This window comes from Ammospiza caudacuta, chromosome 8 (genome assembly GCF_027887145.1).
Source record: "Ammospiza caudacuta isolate bAmmCau1 chromosome 8, bAmmCau1.pri, whole genome shotgun sequence".
Taxonomy (NCBI): Eukaryota; Metazoa; Chordata; class Aves; order Passeriformes; family Passerellidae; genus Ammospiza; species Ammospiza caudacuta.
Genome location: NC_080600.1, coordinates 9,288,378 through 9,308,179, shown reverse-complemented (window position 1 = coordinate 9,308,179; position 19,802 = coordinate 9,288,378). Strand labels below are relative to the sequence as shown.

Sequence of the window (19,802 nt, the reverse complement as noted above, 5' to 3'; positions counted from 1 at the left end):
TGGGTAAAGAAAACCTGAGCTGTGCACTGAATAAAAACAAAGTGGCAATTTGGAAATTAAGTTTTGATAGTATTGAGAAACACTTTGCAGAACCATTGCCTTTGTCTCACTTTTATTATCATTATTATTACTTTTATTAAAATCCTTTTCAGAGGGCTTGTACTGAATTGACTTAAGGAGGGAAAGCTGAAAGTTCACATCCATTTTGTGCAGCATCTGTGTGGTTTTCTTTTTTCCCACTGGTTTGTGACAGCATGCTTTTTCTGTGTTTGTGGAAAGGTTGCTGTGTGTGTATTGGTATTTGAGAGTGTCTGAGGGTAAATACTACAGCCTGCTGAGCAGCAGCAGTTACTTTACAAGGGCTACTTTTTACATGCAAAACATGCACCAACACTTGGTTTGTTACCATGGGCTGGGTGCAATCGATATTGCTGCTGGGCCACAAGGTACAGCTCATGTCCTTGACATTTTTTCTCACTAGACTGCTTATGTTTGGTTATCTTTGTCTCCTATCCTTTTAACTTTATCAAATTAAGTTGCCTGTCAGTCTTAGGGAATTTTGTATAATCGCATTTCTATTCCAGCAGTGAATTTGTAATTATTAAAATTTTCCTTGTATCAGCATTTATTGGTTCATGTTTTATTACTTAGAAATCACAGAATCTGCTGGGCTGGAAGGGATCCACTGGGATCATCAATCCAGCTCCTGGTCGTGCACAGACACCCCAACAATCCCACCCTGTCTGGCAACCGTGGGGCCGTGCCCATATTCTCAGGGGAGTCTGTTCAGTGCCACACACCCTCTGGGGGAAGAATCTCTTCCTGATATCCAGCCTATATCTAATATCTAACTTATAAATATGCAGGGGTTTTGGAATGAGTTTTTTTAGCACTATTTCCTCTTGTAACTCTGTTGAAAACCATGGAGGACTCAAGAACTGTGCTCAGATAACCTTTTTATGCTCAAGGTGGATGGTGTGCTCTTTAAATACAGAGATTTTAATAGTTCAGAGCCTTTTTCTCTTGTTGCCTTGCAATCCTTTTATGGGAATACCAATTTCCTAGTATGATCACAATAGCCATGTGGCCTTGGACAGAAACTACTTGAACACAGAGAGGTAAATGAAAAATACAATGAGATACAAAATGGCACTTGCCAAAGTAGCATGCTCCCTCCTTTGGGTGACATTTTTTTAAACAAAAGGAGATCTGTGCAGCATTAAATGCTGGGCTTTATCAGAGATTTGTATTCTAATGCCATATGAGCGAGACTGGAAAGAGCCTCCTTGGTCTCCAAGTCCAGGCAAAAGATCACATACAGGAGAAGGTCATTTATTTCCAGGCTTTTCAAGCAGCTTCTTATAGTAATGAGATTTTTTTTTATCCCCACTACTTGGAGTGGAGTAAGTTTTTGTATCTCTCTGTTCAAGAACTGTCTTCTAATTTTCCACTGGAATTTTTCTGCAGATAATGAATCCCCATATGTTCCTGCATCAACAGTGCTCTTCAGCCTCAATAGCTCCTTCCCCTCTTTGCTCTTAACCCCTGAGATATTTACAACAACAATGTAATCCTCTTCAACTGCTGCTTGGTTGGGCTGAGTTCTCCTAAGTGGTTCAGAGATATAATATGAACCACAGAGCATTATTGGGGAGTGTCCCTCTAGAATTACTTTGTGGTCAAAGCTCATTAACTGCTTTCTGAAAGGGCTTGTTGCAAACAGTGAGAATATGCTGCTAGATATGCTGGTGATAAAATGTAGGAGGTTTTATCAGTGAAAAAGAGAATTCAAATTTCTTATGTCAGAGTAGGATTGATTTATTTTTTTTAATCAGGGAAATAAAATGGGATTAAGCTGATGATATAAACTCCAAAAGCATGACAGACATATGATTAACCTATGTTACCCCTGCTCCTGTGAGATTTATTCAAGACCAGGATGAGTAGTGGAGTTTCAGATCTTGTGTTTGGGTTTTTTGAACTCTCCAGAAAAATGCAGCAAACTGTCTTTCAATTGCAGGTTAATAAAATGCTTTTCTTAGAGGAAAATCTGTTCTTCAGCATATGATTGCATTGCTCCGACCTGGGCTTCACTTTTAACAGGAAGTATTTTTTAACCCATGAAGCCAGTGGTTTCTATGAAAACAGAGAAGGATATCTCTTTTCAATGCCTGTGTCTTGCCATCGTGAAGATTTCAGGGTTTTTAGCAGGAGATACTGTGGTTGGATGGCTCCTGTACTGGGAGAACAATATCAAAGATGACATCTGACATATGTTACTGCACTATGTAGGTCACCTATGGCCTAATGTGGGAGATGACAAAAGATAATTAATTTTGATTTCATGCCTGTGATTCCTTAAGGAAGCTTTAGTTGGTGTGTGTGGAATACCAAGAAGCATGTAGTGACTCAGTGCCTGAGTGTTTTGACAGGAGCAATTCCACCTTCTAACTGCAGCCCTGCAGCCAGGGCATGGCTTTACCTGGGGATATTTGAATGCACCTTTGCTGCTGGCTGCCATGGGAAGTGAGGAGATACATCCTTAGCAATGGTGCAAAACGTGTTCCTGTTCCAGCAACCAGGAGCTGGCTCTGTATCACACAGTGTGTCCTGATGTTCACACAGCCATAAAAACAAGGTCTTTCTGTTTACATCAGGGCTGTAGAATAACTTACATTGCAGTAACTGATTTAAATGTTTGTTTCTTTCCTAGGGTCTCCGTGTTTACACATTCCAGGGTCACGTGCATTCCTGTAATCACGCTACATTCAACAGGAAGGTAAGTTCTGCATGCAAATTTCCTTTTATTTTTTCCCCTTTAACCATCATGTTCCTTGTTTTGGCCCACACTGTCCTGCTCCTTGGTGACACAGAGACCTCTGGGGCTGGATTCAGAATCAGTGGTGGCTCAGAGTGGCCCCAGCTGCCAGCCAGAGCAGACCCCCAGTGCCTGTTAGAATAGAGCTGCCCACTCCTTGCTGCTCCCTCCTTCCTCCTTAGATCAGTGCATGATGTCTAAGCCATTCCCCTCTCTTGGGATCATTGATTACTTTATTTAAATGAATTTTTTGTTGGGCTTTTTCCCCTGGCTGGTTAATTTATAATTGTTGTCTGAGAAGAACCTTTTTGACTGGGATTGGTGACAGACTGCTGTTTGAAAGACTGATAACTTTGGAAGGGGAGGAATTTCTTCTGAATGGCTCTAAGAGGCCGTATGAAATACTCTGACCCAAACATTTGTGATGTATGATTCCTGCAGCTCTCCTGGCCACGCTGCTCTTTAAAGCTGGTGTGGAAGTGCTGAGGCATGTGTTGGTATCTGCAGCCTTTTTCTCAGAGACCGTCTTTCCTGAAAAATAACTTTGTGGTGTTCCTGCTTCCTGTGCTCCCACTGGCACCTTCATTACAGGCAGGGCAAGGTACTAATTTTTCCTGCTGGAGATCCTGAATATTCTCCTCTTGCTCAGTATCAGCTGCTGCTTTGCCAACTGCTCTGCCAGCCCTGTGTGTTTGTAGGGCAAACCCCAGGGGCTGGCACAGCAGAAGGTGTGGGACAAACTAATTTCAGGGAGGGGAATAGGAATTCCCAAGGCATCTTAATTCTTTCTTGGCTGTGTGCATCTATCTGTATTTGACAGGCACAACCTGCCTCTCAGTGCCCTGAGACACTGAGAGGTGGGGAACAGAGAGTGTTTAACAGGATGTCTCAGTTTGAAAAGCCAGGTGTCTGCTAAGGAAGGAAGGAGCCTCCCCTGAATTAGAGAATGTAAACCCCTTCCCTCCAAATTATTATGGTTTTGAAATTAAGAGGCTCTCAGGCAAAGATAAGGGAGTAGGAATAACAGTTCTTTATTAGGGAAGAAAATAAAAATAAAATAAACAATGCAATAACACAAAACAGCACTGCCAGAGTCAGATCAGGAGCTGCCCCCCTGTGGGTCAGGGTGGTGGCACAGTCCCATCCCATGGTGGCTCAGCCCTCCTGCAGTGCCAGCTGTGGTTCTGCTGGAGCAGGGATCCTGCACAAGGGGGGAGTTTTCCTCTGAGGGTCCAGGGGTGCTGGAGATGGGCCTGGGCTCCCTCTGGGAATGCAGTGGGCAAAGGCTGCTCTGATATCCCAAATCTCAGATTTTATCAAGGTAGGAATGCTTGGCTCCTCCCCTGGGCAGAGCATCTCCCCATGGGATGATGGAATTTTATCAGCCATGCAGGGACACTCACTGGCCATGAACAGCAGAGATCTCCTGGAGGGAGGGTTGGCTGAGAGATAAAGAAAGAGATAAAGAAAACTGCCCAATTAAGAGAACTGCCCCACCTCTAACAGATGGCAAATAGAATAGACACATCTTAAAACACAGGAGCAAGCATGATGAGGGAAATCCTGTAGAGATACCACAGCACTGTCCTTAATGTGGGTGTTAATTCACAAAGGGCCTCATGAGACCTACAATGATTAACAGGAAGCTGAAAGACCACATGTTGATAACCTTTCAGATAAGCATGGAGTTATGGTAAGGAATATTACAGTTGGCATTACCTCTAGACTGAAATCAATGGTTGACATTCTCAGTGATTGAATTAGTAAAAATGGAAATACTTGGTGCAGCACTGGTCAGAGTGAGGAATATAATTCCAGAAGCTGTGATTGCAATTGTAAGCATAAATTCTGCCACTGAAAAATTAGGTAGTGGCCCTGAGTTGAACAAATAAGAGTTGTCTCACAGCTGGCTAGCAAAGCAAGTGCTATATTTCAGCCAAATACAGCACTTGACAACTATTTTCTTACCCTCTAGTGCTTGCTCATCAAAAAATTAAAATACCCCATCCTAAGCAAGCTGATTAAGGTGTTTTGGGTGTCAATATTTTTGTTTTAAAATGCATATTTTATGAGGAAAAATGTTTTTGTAGAAATAGTCATATTTTCAACAATACTTTCATAGAAAAGATTTTGGACATTGATCATTGACTATTTGGACAAAGTGCAACATTACTTTCAGAATGTCCAACCTAATGTTCGTACCTGGCCCAGGAAGTCTAAAATGACAAAACTGAAGGCTGATTGCTGAAAAAACCCTGCTTAGATTGTTGTTGTTGTTGTTGTTATATTTTCTTGTACCCCAATGTCATGGGTCTGCACATCCCATGCTTTGCCAGAAGTGTTGCCTGCATGGTCACACTCTGTGGGTGCAGAGCTGTAATGGCGAGAGATCCCAAGGGATTCACTCCTTTTTCTGCTTGGACATAGGTCAGCTTGAGTGGGCTCCTACATCACTCCAGTGGGCTTGTGGTAATCCTGTCTCAGGCTGCTTGATGCCAAAAGAAGTTTAAAAAATTATGAAATTCTAATTGCACAAGAACAAGGAATAATTTTCTAGTTAGATCAGGATGGCATTCAGGCAGTATGTCCAAATATTAAAGGGAAGAGTATTGTGTGAAGAAGAGGATAAAAGAGAATAATGCATTTATACAAATTAAATAAATCCTCATTAAGCTTTGTGAAACTGATTAAATCAGAGTTATTTACTACACCATGCTTCTGAAACTGCAGTTAATAGTTTTTTGGTTAAGTGGGCAAGGTTTGCAGCCAGTACTCTTATTAGTGGTGAGATTCCCTAATTGGCCTGTTCTCTATGGAACAGAACTGCCAGCTTGGCACCTGGAATGTGCCCATTTGTTGGGTCCTGCCTTGCTGGGACACAGGAGTCACCATGCCCTGCACAAACCTCTGCTCTTGTGGTTATGTCAGCACTTAACACTTCCAGCAGCATTTAAATCCTGCACTTGTCCAAGTTGATTCTCTGTCTGTGGAACTTTTGAGCAAACTTCACACAGCTGCTTTTGAATTGAGGACATAGAAAAATGCACCTTTCCTCCTAAAAGTTACTGTTACTATCCCTTTTAGTACCATGTTTCCAGAACACAGTAACTTTGTAGAGAAAAATGTTTCAGATATTTATTTTGCACTAGGATATGACCCAAGCAGCATTTCGGGTAAGCTCTGTTCCTTCTTTACAATGGTAAATCACCTCTGCTAATGAAGTATAAAGACTATAGATGCTTGGTTGAGTCATGAATTTAAAGTAGAACAAGGTTTGCTCCCTCATGTGTGTGTATATATGTGTTTGTGTCCAAATAGAAGTATGCCATGCTGTGTTTGTGTTGTATCTGCAGGTTTAGGAATCATTACAGTGGTTACCAAGTTTCCCTAAAAAAAAAAAAAGAGTATTTTTAGAATTACAGGTAATATTAGGAAAACCTAAAAAACTATAAAAAATATGCTTGAGAACAACTGTCCAATTTTACCTCCCCAGGCCAAAATGCAAACAGCATCTAGGTCATTCCTCCATTGATTTACTGTAGGGCAAATAATGTCAGACAGTTTTTAAACAAAAAAAAAATTTCAATTTTGTTTACCTCCTCAGCAGTCCAGTTAGATGTCAGCTACCATTTAGCTGGGCCAATAATATTGATATTTGATGTCAGTTCTTATTCATTACTGCACCCAAATGATGCAAAAGTCAGATCTCTCAGATGTTTCTATGGATAGCCAGATAAAGCCAGGGATGTCTGACTGCATCTAACAGACACAAACAAGAAAAGAACAGAATACAAAACCAAAAACCTCTCTGGTCCTATTGTTATTTATGTATTCAAAGTGTTCACCTCTTTGCATAAACTCAAAGCCAGTTGCTTACAAAGGTTACCCAGTAATATCAAACATGTTCAATTATACATGCAAAAGGGCTAATAGGTTCTTCCTCTAGTTTATTTCTGTCTCCATGCATAAGAAATATAATTACAGAACTGAATTACATTTTAAGTACAGATTTTTATTATCATTAGTTAACCATTTTCAGGCTATCAAACACTCCTAGAAGTGAAAACAAATCTATTCCATTTCTCTGTCATGGCAAGGAACAAAATCTGTGTCAAAACACCCCCATTTCATTTGGTGGCAAGCAGCTCTTTCTGATATTAGGGTATCACTCTGAAAATTGTTCTGGAATTCACTTCTACATCCATTATCTGACATATTCATGTTATTCCCTAATTTTGGAAGTAAGTTTGCTGGAGTGCTCCTTTCCCTTGGCCATCCTCTCTGTTTTACCCACAGAGCCTGCAGTTAGCACTGGGCCTGCTTTACACATTATGTGCAGACCTGATAACATGTTCTGAGGCCACTTGAGTAGAACGGGGTAGAAAAATTTGGAATGGAATGGAATGGAATGGAATAGAATAGAATAGAATAGAATAGAATAGAATAGAATAGAATAGAATAGGTTCATCTTTCTTTTGATCAGTTTGAATATTTTTGCTCTCCAGCTCTGATACTCGATGTAGAAGTATTGATAAATATGTCTAGCAGATAGCCTAGAAGTAAACATATTCTTCTGGATCTTACTGTGAGAAAACTGTAGAGATTTATTTAAGTGTTAAAGACCAAGGAAATTCATGATGCATTGGTTGGAAGGGAGTGGCTCTCCTGAGTTGCTCTATCCCTGTGTCCTTGAGAAAAGAGACAGTCTCAAAGCCAAGGCCCTTCAGTGGGATTAAAAAACCCACAAATCCAGGATTGATTTTGAAATGTCACATCTTGTTTGTGTCATTCAGTTTCCCATCACCATTTCAGGTTTCTCATCAGAGATGATTTGCAAAGAAAAACTCAGTAATAGGTGTCACACACCTCGATATGCCAAGGGCAGAGAAAAGCCACATGCAGCAGCTGATGGGCACTGAGAAACAAACCTTCAGTGTCAGTAAATTCACTGGCTGCTGCTGGAGTTTGTTTCTGCACTCCAAAATCACACAAAATGCAGTTCCTCCACTCTGCTTGTTTTGTCTCACTGGGTTGTTTTTGGATCAAAATCCCAGTTATAATTTTTTCTGGGGAAAAAGTCATTAAAAATCTCTTAGCCTTGCAGCTTGCTTCATCAAGGCACAAGTTGCCTTTGAAAACATGGCACTACCTGTTTTTTCTATTCTCTCTAACATATATAAATACATTATATATAAATAAACATATACCTGTTTGAAGATTCTAAACTCAGTCCTGTCAAGTTTACTAACTCTAAAAATAACCACAGCTCAAGGAAATCTGCCTTCTTTTGTTTCAAGCTTTTGCATTATGAGATGTGAGATGAGCTCATTCTGCCTCAGGACCTCTCTCCTCCATGCTCAGGGTTTGCATCCCCCTTTTGTTTGGACAATCCTCTCAGGCACAGGGTGGGATTTGGGGCTGTCCTGTGCAGGCCAGGGGTTGGACTTTGATTTGCCTTGTGGGTCCCTTCCAAGCCAGGATATTCTGTGATTCTATGATTTAGCACAGAGTTGGTTTTTTAGTTCTGTTTTTACAACCCCTTCTGGTGCTCTTTGATGTCACCATGCAGGGACTCACAGTAAAGCCCAAACTATCTTGTAAAATTCACCCAAACAAACTGGGGAAGGTTAGATTTTAGAAGACCTTCTTTTGCTCTTCTTCATGGCTGGCTCTAGGAGAGTACTTCAAACCAATCAAGGAATTAATTCAGTACCCATCAAGAAATTCAGTGCCTGAAGGGAGCCTACAGGAAAGATGGAGACAAAGGCTTGGAGTGACAGGACAAGGGGGAAGGGCTTCAAACTGACAGAGAGTAGGGTTAGACTGGATATTGGGAAGAAATCCACATGATGATGGTGTAGATGAGGAATGTGGGATAGGAAGCAAGGCAGGTGTCTGCCATCACGCTGTCTCATTAATTTGTTTTGAACCAGCAGTAAATGAAATACTTAAATATTGAGCTTTTCTAATTGAAGCTTGTAATCAGATTTTGCTCTCGTGTAAATATTTGCACATGATTAAGTTTTGCCTCAACACTTCATGATAAAAATTTGGAGTAATGCACTGACATTTGGGTTCAGACAGCTCTGTACAGCCCTGTACAGGGAAGAAAAAATGTGGCATCATGTTTAGATGGCTTTGACATAACTTGGGTTTGAGTAACTTTAAAGACTTTAAAAAAAACTTCAAAGAATTGTATATTCTAGGTCAGATTGGCCCTTGAAAGACCCTCAGCAGAAACTGATAATAATTGACTATAGAGTATTTTCTTTTATGTTTTCGGACTTTATATTTACAAATATAAACATACTGTTATGTCTGTTTGCTGCTAACTAAATGAAACAGAGATTATCTCCTTTAATGTGATTTTGTTTGCTTGTTTCTGTGTTCTGCAGTGAATGTGACCCTCTGTGTATACAGTACATGAAGCAAGTACTGTTTAGCATGCAGAACCACAAGCACTGTGTAAAACTTTGCCCTTCTTTCTTAGAGGAGAAGAATTAATTTGTGTATCCTAAGGAATAAGGATTTTTTCTAAATTGCATCTCCTGGCCCAGCACGCCAACCTTTCCTGTGGCAGATGTACACCATGGGTCCAGACCCCTGCATAATTCATTTTTTACCAGCTGTTTCTTAAACCCCTCCTTTTGCAAAACAAACAAAACCAGAATGCAAAGATCCACCTGGATTCTTCAAAATTCAACTTCCCATATGCAGTATGGTCCAACCTGCCTCTCCTTGTGGCATTTCATGGGAGATTATGTTCTAAAACACATGAGAAGGCAGCACAGCATCCCCACCTTCTACCCTGTTTCTCTTTCATGTGACAGTCACATTTTTGGCAAATTATGGAAGTTCTACCTGCTCTGCTGTTGCTGTCACTGCCTGGACTGGGAGTTGTGAGGCAGAGCCACCTCTTGATATAGGTGCTATTGGATTTTCTTTGGTTATGGACAAGGAACAGCTCTTCCAGCAATGTTTGTGCAAAGCTGTCTTCAAAAGGGCTTAAGCTAAAGGTAAGGTAGAAAAATGGGATTAGTTTAAACCAGAGGTTTGTATTTGGTAAGAATACATTTAGCACTTCTCAAATCATGCCTGAAGGGAAGCAGGGTGCCTAGAACAGTGCTGGATCTGTGGTGCAAAGGATGTGGCTTTGCAGAATATCAAGATGGATTTAAAAGGAATTTACGCAAGCATGAAAGTAGGACCTACTTTGGAAAAGCTTCTCTGTTATGATAATGCAATTAATCTGTGGTTGAATAAATATCGTTGTTAGAAAGTACTTGAATATCAGATTGATTTAATCTGAAAATAATTGAGAAGGCACAGTTGAAGTCCATCAGGGCTAGGAATACATATTGTTTTGGTGCTGTGTTGGGTTTGCAGGGCAAGGTTTGCCATGCAGACAGCACCATTTCAGGGCAGGCCATGGCTCAGTCATGGCTGTGTCAGAGCCCTCAGCAGGTTCTGGACCAGCTGCCGCCATTTCAGGGCAGGCCATGGCTCAGTCATGGCCATGTCAGGGCCCTCAGCAGGTTCTGGACCAGCTGCCGCCATTTCAGGGCAGGCCATGGCTCAGTCATGGCCATGTCAGGGCCCTCAGCAGGTTCTGAATCAGCGGCCGCCATTTCAGGGCAGGCCATGGCTCAGTCATGGCCATGTCAGGGCCCTCAGCAGGTTCTGGATCACCTGCCGCCATTTCAGGGCAGGCCATGGCTCAGTCATGGCTGTGTCAGAGCCCTCAGCAGGCTCTGGATCACCTGCCGCCATTTCGGGGCAGGCCATGGCTCAGTCGCTGCCATTTGGGACAGGCCATAGGTTAGCCACCACTATTTCAGTGTGACCCAGAGGTTGACTAAGACTCAAGAAGACAGGGGGAAGGAGCAGTGGCCATCCTGGTGGTTTTGAGCCAGTCAGCCATTTCTCTGGTCTCCTGCAGAGGTCTGTGGGGTGTGTGGAACTCTCAGGTTAGTGAGGGCCATGGGGGCTGTGAGGGCTGTGGGCTCTGTGAGGGCTCTGAGGGTTGTCGTGGGTGTGGGAGCTGTGAGGGCTGTGAGACATGTGGGGTCTTTGGGGGCCATGAAAGCTGAGGGGGCTGTTAGGGTTTTGAGGACTGTGAGGGCTTTGAGGGCTGTGGAGGCTGTGGGGTCTGTGGGGGCAATGGAGGCTGTCGGGGCTGTTAGAGCAATGGGGACCAAGTAGGGCGGGAGTGAAGGCATGTGGGGGCTGTGGGGTCACTGGGGGCAGTGAGAGCAATGGAGACTGTGGGGGCTTTGGGCGCTGTGGGGTCTGTGGGGGCAGTGAGAGCAATGGTGCTTTGGGGGCTGTGGGGGCAGTGAAGGCAGTGAGAGCAATGGGGACTCTGAAGGCCATGGGGGCTGTGGGGCAGTGAGAGCTGTGGGTGCTGTTAGAGCAATGGGGACCATGAGGGCTATGGGGGCTGTGAGGGCTGGGGGGGCAGTGAAGGCTGTGGGGGGCTGTTAGAGCAATGAGGACCGTGAGGGCTGTGAGGGCCGTGAGGGCTTTGGGGGCTGTGGGAGCTGTTAGAGCAATGGTGACCGTGAGGGCTTTGGAGGCTGTGGGGTCTGTGGGGGCAGTGAAGGCTATGGGGGGCTGTTAGAGCAATGGGGACCATGAGGGCTTTGGGGGCTGTGGGAGCTGTTAGAGCAATGGGGACCATGAGGGCTTTGGGGGCTGTGGGAGCTGTTAGAGCAATGGGGACCATGAGGGCTTTGGGGGCTGTGGGGGATCTGTTAGAGCAATGAGGACCATGAGGGCTTTGGGGGCTTGGGAGCTGTTAGAGCAATGGAGACCATGAGGGCTTTGGGGGCTTGGGAGCTGTTAGAGAAATGGCGACCATGAGGGCTTTGAGGGCCATGGGGACAGTGAGGTCCATGAGGATGGAATGTCCTGTCCCACTCAGTGGGCTCAGGAGAGGGTGGTTTGGTTTAATCTGGGCAGTGAATGGGAGAAACAACTAAATTCTCAGGTAGTTGAATAACAAACTTTGACTTGCAAACTTTAGAATATTAAGTTAAAATAAGGTACTTGGCAAAATGTAAAACAACATCCAGACTGAATAAGGCACTTCAGGAACTTCAATTTACCAGACACAACAAGGCAGGTAAGAAGGCATTGACTGGAATTTTTCAGTCAGGTTTACAGTATATCTTAAGAAGGAAAAAAAAGAGACAGAGGTCATCCTGTTTCCACCCCACTTCCTACCTGGTTGTTTTGAGCCTGTTAACCATTCCTCCAGTCTCCTACACAAATTAAATTATTCCTTTCCCCAGTCAAGTCTGTTTTGTCCATAATAGTGCTTGGTGAGTGATATCACCCTGTCTTTAATCCAACCCACAAAACTTTTGTTCTGTTTCTCTCCATCCTGTCTAGCTGAGGCAGGGAATCATAGAGTAGGTTTGAGGGACAGCTGGGACACAGCAGTGTCATCCCACCATAGATATTTAGCTGGTTTTTTTGTTAAGTTGTTCTCAAAGTAATGGGATGAGATTTGTTGAACTGATCATTCTTTCACCTGAAATACATTTAAACTGTGAGAGAGATTCATACATTTATTTGAGTTCAGAATTGGGTAAGCTTGTGTGAATACATTTCTAATTTTCTTTATGCTTTTAGTTCCCCTTACTAAATACCCAACGACACATTAAGGAGCCAAATATTATGTTGGACTCAATGATCTTAGAGGTTTATTTCAACCTAAAGGATTCCATGATTTTATGTGTTCTTTGGTGGTTTCTTTTTAAAAAAATCACATGTACTTTACTGACATTCATTTTTTTCAGTGACTTAGATCTTCTGCGTTTTAAAATGAACAATTTTGCATTTCAGCAATAGATCTCTTGCCTCTAATTTATGAACTTTATAAAATATGTATTATATCTGTGTTTTAACATTGCTACAGTGAATAGTACCCAGTTTTTCACATTTGGAACTGAATGCCAAAAAAATCCTTGCGCACAAACATGATGTAGCTCAGGAATTTTTATGCTTGTTGCTCTCAGCAGTGGCTAATCAGGTAATGATGGCACCTAACTTTACTTTAGTCATGGTATCCCTCAAAAATGCAGAGAAAAGCCAGTAATGGCAATTATCATTCATCTCCTCTCACTGCACAGCTCCCAGCATTCAGACCCTTCTTTGATGGTTAGAAAAGGAAAAACAAAACTGATTATTTTAAACCTCCCTGCAAAAGCTGTTGCTCCCTTTGCAGCACTGTTTCAAGTGCAATGTCAACTACTGTGAGCAGCAACTCTGCAGGGAGTGCAGTGGTTTCTTATGTAAATTTATGCAAAGGGTTTCTGCAATCCTAGCATGTGTTGTGCTCCTCAAACACACCACCAGGCACTTCCTGCTACTTGATGTGACAAAGGGAGGAGAGACTCCCCAGGTTTCACACAGCAAGGGAAAAGCCTGCAGAGTGCATGTACACAAACTAGAGACCCGTGATCCATGGTTATTTTTGAAAGTCAGTAGAATTGGAAATTCTGCTGCAGCAAAGTTCTGCCATTGCCATGGATTACTTTTAGTGTAGCTCCTCCTTTGGAGGACACAAGGAGTGTTCTGAGTCTCCATATGATGCCTTGTCAAGGATGACCTAGAACAGAGGCCAGAGTTAAAGAATAAAGCAGGGATCCATTTAATAATCCCTTCATTAAAAGGCCTCAGTGGATCCACCTTGGGCAGCACAAGAGCTCAGCCAGGGCTGCACCCAAGATGAACCAAAATGGTCACAAAATGGACACTGGTCACAGGGTCTCTCACTTTTATAAGTTCTGGTCCATTTGCATCTTGGAGTTAATTGTGCAATTACAGCTTTAGATGGTGAAGTCCCATCCTGCTTGTTTTTCTCTCTTCACTGCACCATTGTTTATGCTCTGAAATTTGAATCATTTGTCCTTGGTCCCCAGCTAGAGAAGGAATTGTTTTGTCTCCCTACTCTGTGAAGAGAGCTCACCATCCCCTAATATGAAACTCAGAAGTACACACTAAAGCAGCACAGAATCTGAAAAATATCAAAGCTAAAACCTGAGGCATCACATATGCTCTGGAAGCAACAATGGCTACTTTCTTGGGTCAGCTTCTCCTGGTTCTACTTAGTGCAAAATCAGGAGTTGTTCATTGACAGCTGCTAAGTTGGAGGAATCTTCTGTAGGAACCAACAGTGAAGCTTTGAGATTATTGGTTTTGCATCAATATCTTGGATTCTCCTCACCCCCACAAGAGCTGGTGTCTCACCAGTTCCTGGCTATTCAAAGCTGTAAAAAAAATCCACTGGGAGTGAAAACCCCAGTTTCATGAGCTCTGGGTTTTCAGTTGATTTGAAGTATAATTGATGCTCTGCAACTTTGATCACAATGCAGAACTCAAAACTATGAAAGGACAAAGATAGGAAAAAAGCAGATGGGAAAATCCTGGCCTGTTAAAAGTGCCTGTTAAAAACCCTTGATCACTGTTTTCCCCCACTCTGGATGCTCATAATTGTTAAAAATGCACCACCACACTTTGAAAGTGTAATCAGTGTGGCTCTGTACTTTTGCCAGGCTAGGTAATTCCATGGCTTTCTAAAAAGATGCTATTTTCATTTGAAACTGTGATGTTTTAAGCATGATATTTCAAAAATGGGTGGTGATTGATTACTCATTAGTCTAATAATGGACTGCATCTACATTTTTTCCTCCATCTTTATCATATTTTACATAATTCATTTGGATTAATTGGACATGAAAATCTTTTTCCTTGTAACCACTACAGCAGATTCACCCACCTCTGCCTGGATTCTCTTGGGATCACTGTGCCCTTGCTCCACAGTGGGATGGGGCGGCACAGGGACAGGGCTTTGGATGCACTGCCTGTGTTTCTCATTATTTTTATGGAGAGTATTTAGTTTATGCATTGCCACAAGGTAATAACTCTCCTCAGGTTCTGATGTGCTCATGCTGTAAATGTAGGAGGTAATGACTCCTTCTCTTAAAAACATTCCCTTGAAGGTGTATGAAATGGGGGTACAGTTAAGTGATTTAGGATGTGTCCCACAGGGAGCCTTAGAAATGCAGATTATTGGAGCCTCTCCTTTTGAGACAGCTGTTCCTCATGTGGCCACCTTGCCTACTGGTGCTTCATGGCCAAGAGCTCCCACCAGACTGTGCACAGAGAGCAAAACTCCTTTTGCTGGGTTCAGAGACTGAGAACAAGGCTGGCAGGAGCAGTAAGAAACTCAACAGCCCTTTGTCATGGCCGAGCTCAAGAGATTCCCAGGAGTAATGGAAAGGGGCAGTAATTATCAAGCTTCTCTCTGGCAGGGAAGGGGCCTACCATAGATCTGTTGCCACTGGGGTTGATGAAAATGTCAAAGTCATTGCAGGAGTCCCTTAAAACACAGCTCATCCAGCTGCATCTGTCCTGGAAACAAAGGGCTGCAAAGCAGTGGACTTGTCATAGTGAAATGAGTTGCTGTTCAGCCGCTGTTTTGCCTTTTTAAAAATATGGGCAAAAGGTGATGGAACAACTACTGACCTGCCTTCAATTTAAAGAGGATGCTCCTGGGAGGATGCCACGGCAGTCTAAATGAGATAAAGCAGCCTGATGTGCTTCATGTATTATTGATCTTTCAGCAATAAATCCAGAGGTGTGTTTATAAGCAAGAGACATAATTATGCAGATTTTTATTCTTCTCAGGGGTGTGAAACAGCAGTTTTCAGGGAATATTTACCTAAAGTGTACCTGGTGATTATTCCCATTGCTAACCATTAATATTCAGAAGGGAAAAATGCATTTTTTAAGAAAAGGGAAGAAGGAAGTTGCTTTTTTAAAAACTTCATGGAAACTAAATAAATCTTTTCATTCCCTATGTAACAATTATTTGGTTTGTTGCAAGTGTCAGTTGAGATTGGGATTGTGATGTATATGGAGTTGAGCATGTCCATTTTAATGGGAGGTATTCTGGAATATAAAGATGTTCATTGAGTTGGCAGGAAGGTAAAGAGTGGAGCATGTAACTGTGAAGGCAATTAAAGGACTTGCAAAGTCCTTTAAGTAGAGCCTGGAACAGAGCCAGTGTGTGAATGCAAACTAATTGAATCCTTGTATAAATTCTTTAATTACTCCAGCGTGCACACACGAAACAGTACCAGCTTGATTCTATAGACTAGGCAGCAAGTCTGACCAGTTTTATAGAATCATCATTCTACATGCTCTCTGATTAAAGGAGCTGATGCAGCTGGGCTGAGCAGCAGCAAATGTAGTGTGAATGGAAATCAGAACAAGGGGAATCTGCTCTTGCACCTCTTCTCCTTGGAACTCATTGTCTTCTCCTTTTACATGTAGAAAATCAGTCAAGCCCTGATAGTCTACCATGCTGTTCAGTAAAATACAGCATCCAAAATACGTCATAAAAAAGACTTCAGTGTGGCAAGAAACAACAAGAAGAAAACCATGAGCAAGGCAGGGGGTTCTTCCATGAATGACTAAAATAATAACTGTAGCAGGGATGAAAAAGCCAGAAGCTCGCAGGAGAATTTAAAGTGATTCTGCCTTAAAAGCTTCTGAAAATGGCCCATGGCCAGATGGAAATGAGTTCATTTAACATATGACTTATCCTTTTCTTTTTCTTTGAATGGTGTATAACTCCAAATAATTTTTCAGCTTGGTTACAGTCCTGGTTTATTTCTTCCTATTGAAAAGTTGTTATCCCCCATCTCCAGCTCAGTTGATTTGGATAAGGTGTGGAATAGAGAGAAGGAGTGCTGAAGTGTAATAGCCAGCTCACTAACAAAATCATTATGTGATGTTCTCAGTGAACAGCTGCCTCGGGATCAGGGATAATTAATGCATTTAGTAATAAGTCTGTGGGCAGAGTGTGTCAAGGCTGATCAAACACCTGTTTGTGTACATTGATATGTTGCCACCAGAAGTCTGTTTTCTTGCTTCTGTTTCCTGATGAGGTGTGCTGTCTAATCACAGAAATCAGGCCAAATACACTGCTGGCTGTTACATTTTACACACACTTTGTTTATAGCAGGCCTCTGGGAGGAAATTGCTAAAATGTCTGCAGCCTTGTGACAGCAAGAGCTAGTTATCTTTGCCACTGAGGCAGTGTGTGAACCCTTTGGAGCAGGACCATCTTGTCTAGGTCACCCAGCGCACAGCACAGTGGGATGATCCCAGGGTAGGTTTCTCCAGCACTGCTGCTATTCAGGGATCAGGGGGTTCATCCTTTCTGGTGTGGCCACACATCCCAGAATCACAGAATAATATGAGTTGGAAGGGACCCCCAAGGATCATCAAGTCCAGCTTTTCAGTGAGTAGCCTCTGCAGGGACTGAGTCCTATTAACAGCAGGCCCTGAGCAAGTGAGTCCAGAATGAGTGAGGGCAGTGCAGTGCATCTGGCACCTACAGACAGCTGGACTGTGTAAATCCCTGCCAGAGAGGAGCTTTGTTTCCCCAAGGGGTCTGTAGTAGCAATGGAGCAAAGTAAACATGGCAGAGAATGGGATGGCAGCATTGTGAGAAAGGGGGGAATGGCTCTTCTCTTGTGATAAGCCAGCTACTGTAGCAAAATTAATGACTAAAAGGGAAAACATGCAATACAAGTAAATTAGAGTGTTTTCCTCATAATTATGCCACTAGTAACGATGCTGACATCAGGACCAGTGAGAAGGTCAAAGTCAGCTCTCCATTCTCAGTCACTTTGCAGCAGGGACTGTCTCTGATCAATGTTTGCATAATATCTGTTCCAGGGCCACATTGTCAGTGCTGCTATGATCCATCAGCTGGGCAGTGCTGTTACCTACAGGAGAAATGTCATATTGAAAATCCATGGGTGCAACTGTGGCTGACACGAGGAGGAGTCACAGAGCAGCCACTGGAGTGTCTCCTGTAACTACCCCGAGTGGATTATGTGCAGTCTCACCCAGGTGGGCTGCCCATTGATCTGGGTCAGAGCTGCTGAGCTACCAAAGCTGTAATTAAGCAGCATTTATTGAACTCATTTATTGCACACATGCAAAACAAGTGGGAAGGCACGCATTTCTAAACCAAACCAAAACTGCTACTCACACACACACTCCCAAAGTAATTTTTTGTTAAAATGTCTCTCTGGTTAAAAAAAAAACAGAGTAAAATGCAATTTATGTCACAGTCGTATTAAAGGATATGAAATAGCAGGTGTAAAGGATACTGGTGATTTCCAAAGTGGGCCATTGATAGAGATGGATATAATCTTTGCAGAAGAAGGTGGAAATGAGGGGCTGGTGAAGTGTGAAGAGCTGGTCCAGAGGTCAAGAATTTATGCTGGGAAATGGAGGGATCTTTGTACACACATAATCATTTCCTCTTCCCTTTACTGGACTGATGGGTGATGACCTAAGGGAAGGAGACATCCCACTCTGTAGTTATTCCTGTGTAACACCTCTGATCAGCTGAGATGTGCATCTCTAGCCCCTCTGAATGTGAGAGCATTTCAAAATTGGTGATCAGTTTGGCAGGAGTTGCTTTATAAACATCAGCAGTGGGTGTATGCATAATTAATCCAGGCTCAATGCTATTGGGAAGGGTGGGAAGGAGAGAAGGAAGGGCTAATTATTTATAGTCTAAGAAAATAGTGTCCAAGTAGGATGTGGATAACACAGTAACTGAAATGCATCAGGGAGCAAGAAGGGAGTTTTGCTGCAAAACCCCACTTTTATTTAACCTAAAAGACACAGTTTGCATGTGAACAAGCACTTTTACACTCCTGTTATACTCATGGGCTGCTTTGGATCAGCAGCATGAGGTGGATGGGGAATTACAGCTGATGTGGAATTTAACACTTCTAACACAGCAAATGTATGAAAACACTGCTTGTAAGAGGAAGGGACTGAGTTTGATGACTCTTCAAGTCTCATATCCACAATGATGGGGTTTTTCTCCCCCACATTAAGAATTTGCTTTCCTGAGTTCCAGTTCAAGCCATACAACAGTTTGGAGTGTAGTTGTTGCATTTTGGAGATTTTTGTTTTTTGTTTCCCAGCCAGCCTGCTTGCCCTCATCCTTTGTACAGGCTGAATTTGCTGGAAGGATCCAGATGAAATGAAGGAGAATTCAGTGGGCACAGATGGTGAGACAGTTCAAAGAGCCATGATGCCCATGGCACTGTGTTGGGTGGGGTATAGTTGTGGTTACTGATATATTTTTTGCAAAACAGCAGGTGCTGAGAGCCTGGCTGCTGAATTCTCCAAGCGATGATTACTTTGTTGCTTGGTGTTACGTCTGCATTAGTCCCTGTAACAAGCCAGAATGGAGTTTTGACATTTAGATCTCCTCCAAATGAACCTAAAGATTTCATTTTACTTACACCAGGGTAGTGTTTTGCAAGCCATTAGTTTCTAGTTGAGTGGCTGATGGATATTTTAAGATCTTAAATCCTCTATTTGCTATAAAACACCACAAATCTTATTGCAGGTACTATTTATGTGGAAGATGTAAAAAATATTTTGTTTTTTAAAATCATGGCTGCAGTATCTGACCCCTGTTTCAGCTGATTTTTACCTCCATACCATAATGATTCCCCTTCTAAACAATATTCTTTAATATATTCTTATATTTACATGAATTATAAGAGACATTGATAAGTGTGAGTGCACACCAGCTGAGCTGCCTTAGGGATTTGAATCCATATTTAGAAGGTTCAAATGAAAAGTAAATGTTTCTGCATGGATAGCTGGGCAGCTCTTTCTCTTCTAGAGGGAGCAATTAGCTAAACAAAGTTATAGTTTGGCATCCTTTACTCTGCCTTCTTAGATTTTTGCATTTATTTATATGCTACATAGTCAAAAAACTCTTTGTAGGGTAGAGGTTTGGGTTTTTTTGTTTCTTGTGGGGAGGGTGGGTTGTTTTGGTTTTTTTGAGGGCAGGATAGGGTGGTTTTGTTTGTTTGGGTGTTTTTTGTTTGAGTTTTTTATTTGTTTGTGGGGGTCTTGTTTGTTT

The 19,802-nt window shown here is 42.4% G+C and overlaps 1 protein-coding gene across 1 annotated transcript in view; it reads left to right on the top strand.

The window, feature by feature from the left end:
- The window catches only part of SPAG16 (sperm associated antigen 16), a 391,289-nt gene that overhangs the window by 265,735 nt on the left and 105,752 nt on the right, over nt 1-19,802 (top strand). Inside the window, exon 14 of the mRNA XM_058809453.1 lies at nt 2,714-2,779. Within this exon, the coding sequence (XP_058665436.1) occupies nt 2,714-2,779 (66 nt within the window). The remainder of the gene's footprint in view (nt 1-2,713; nt 2,780-19,802) is intronic.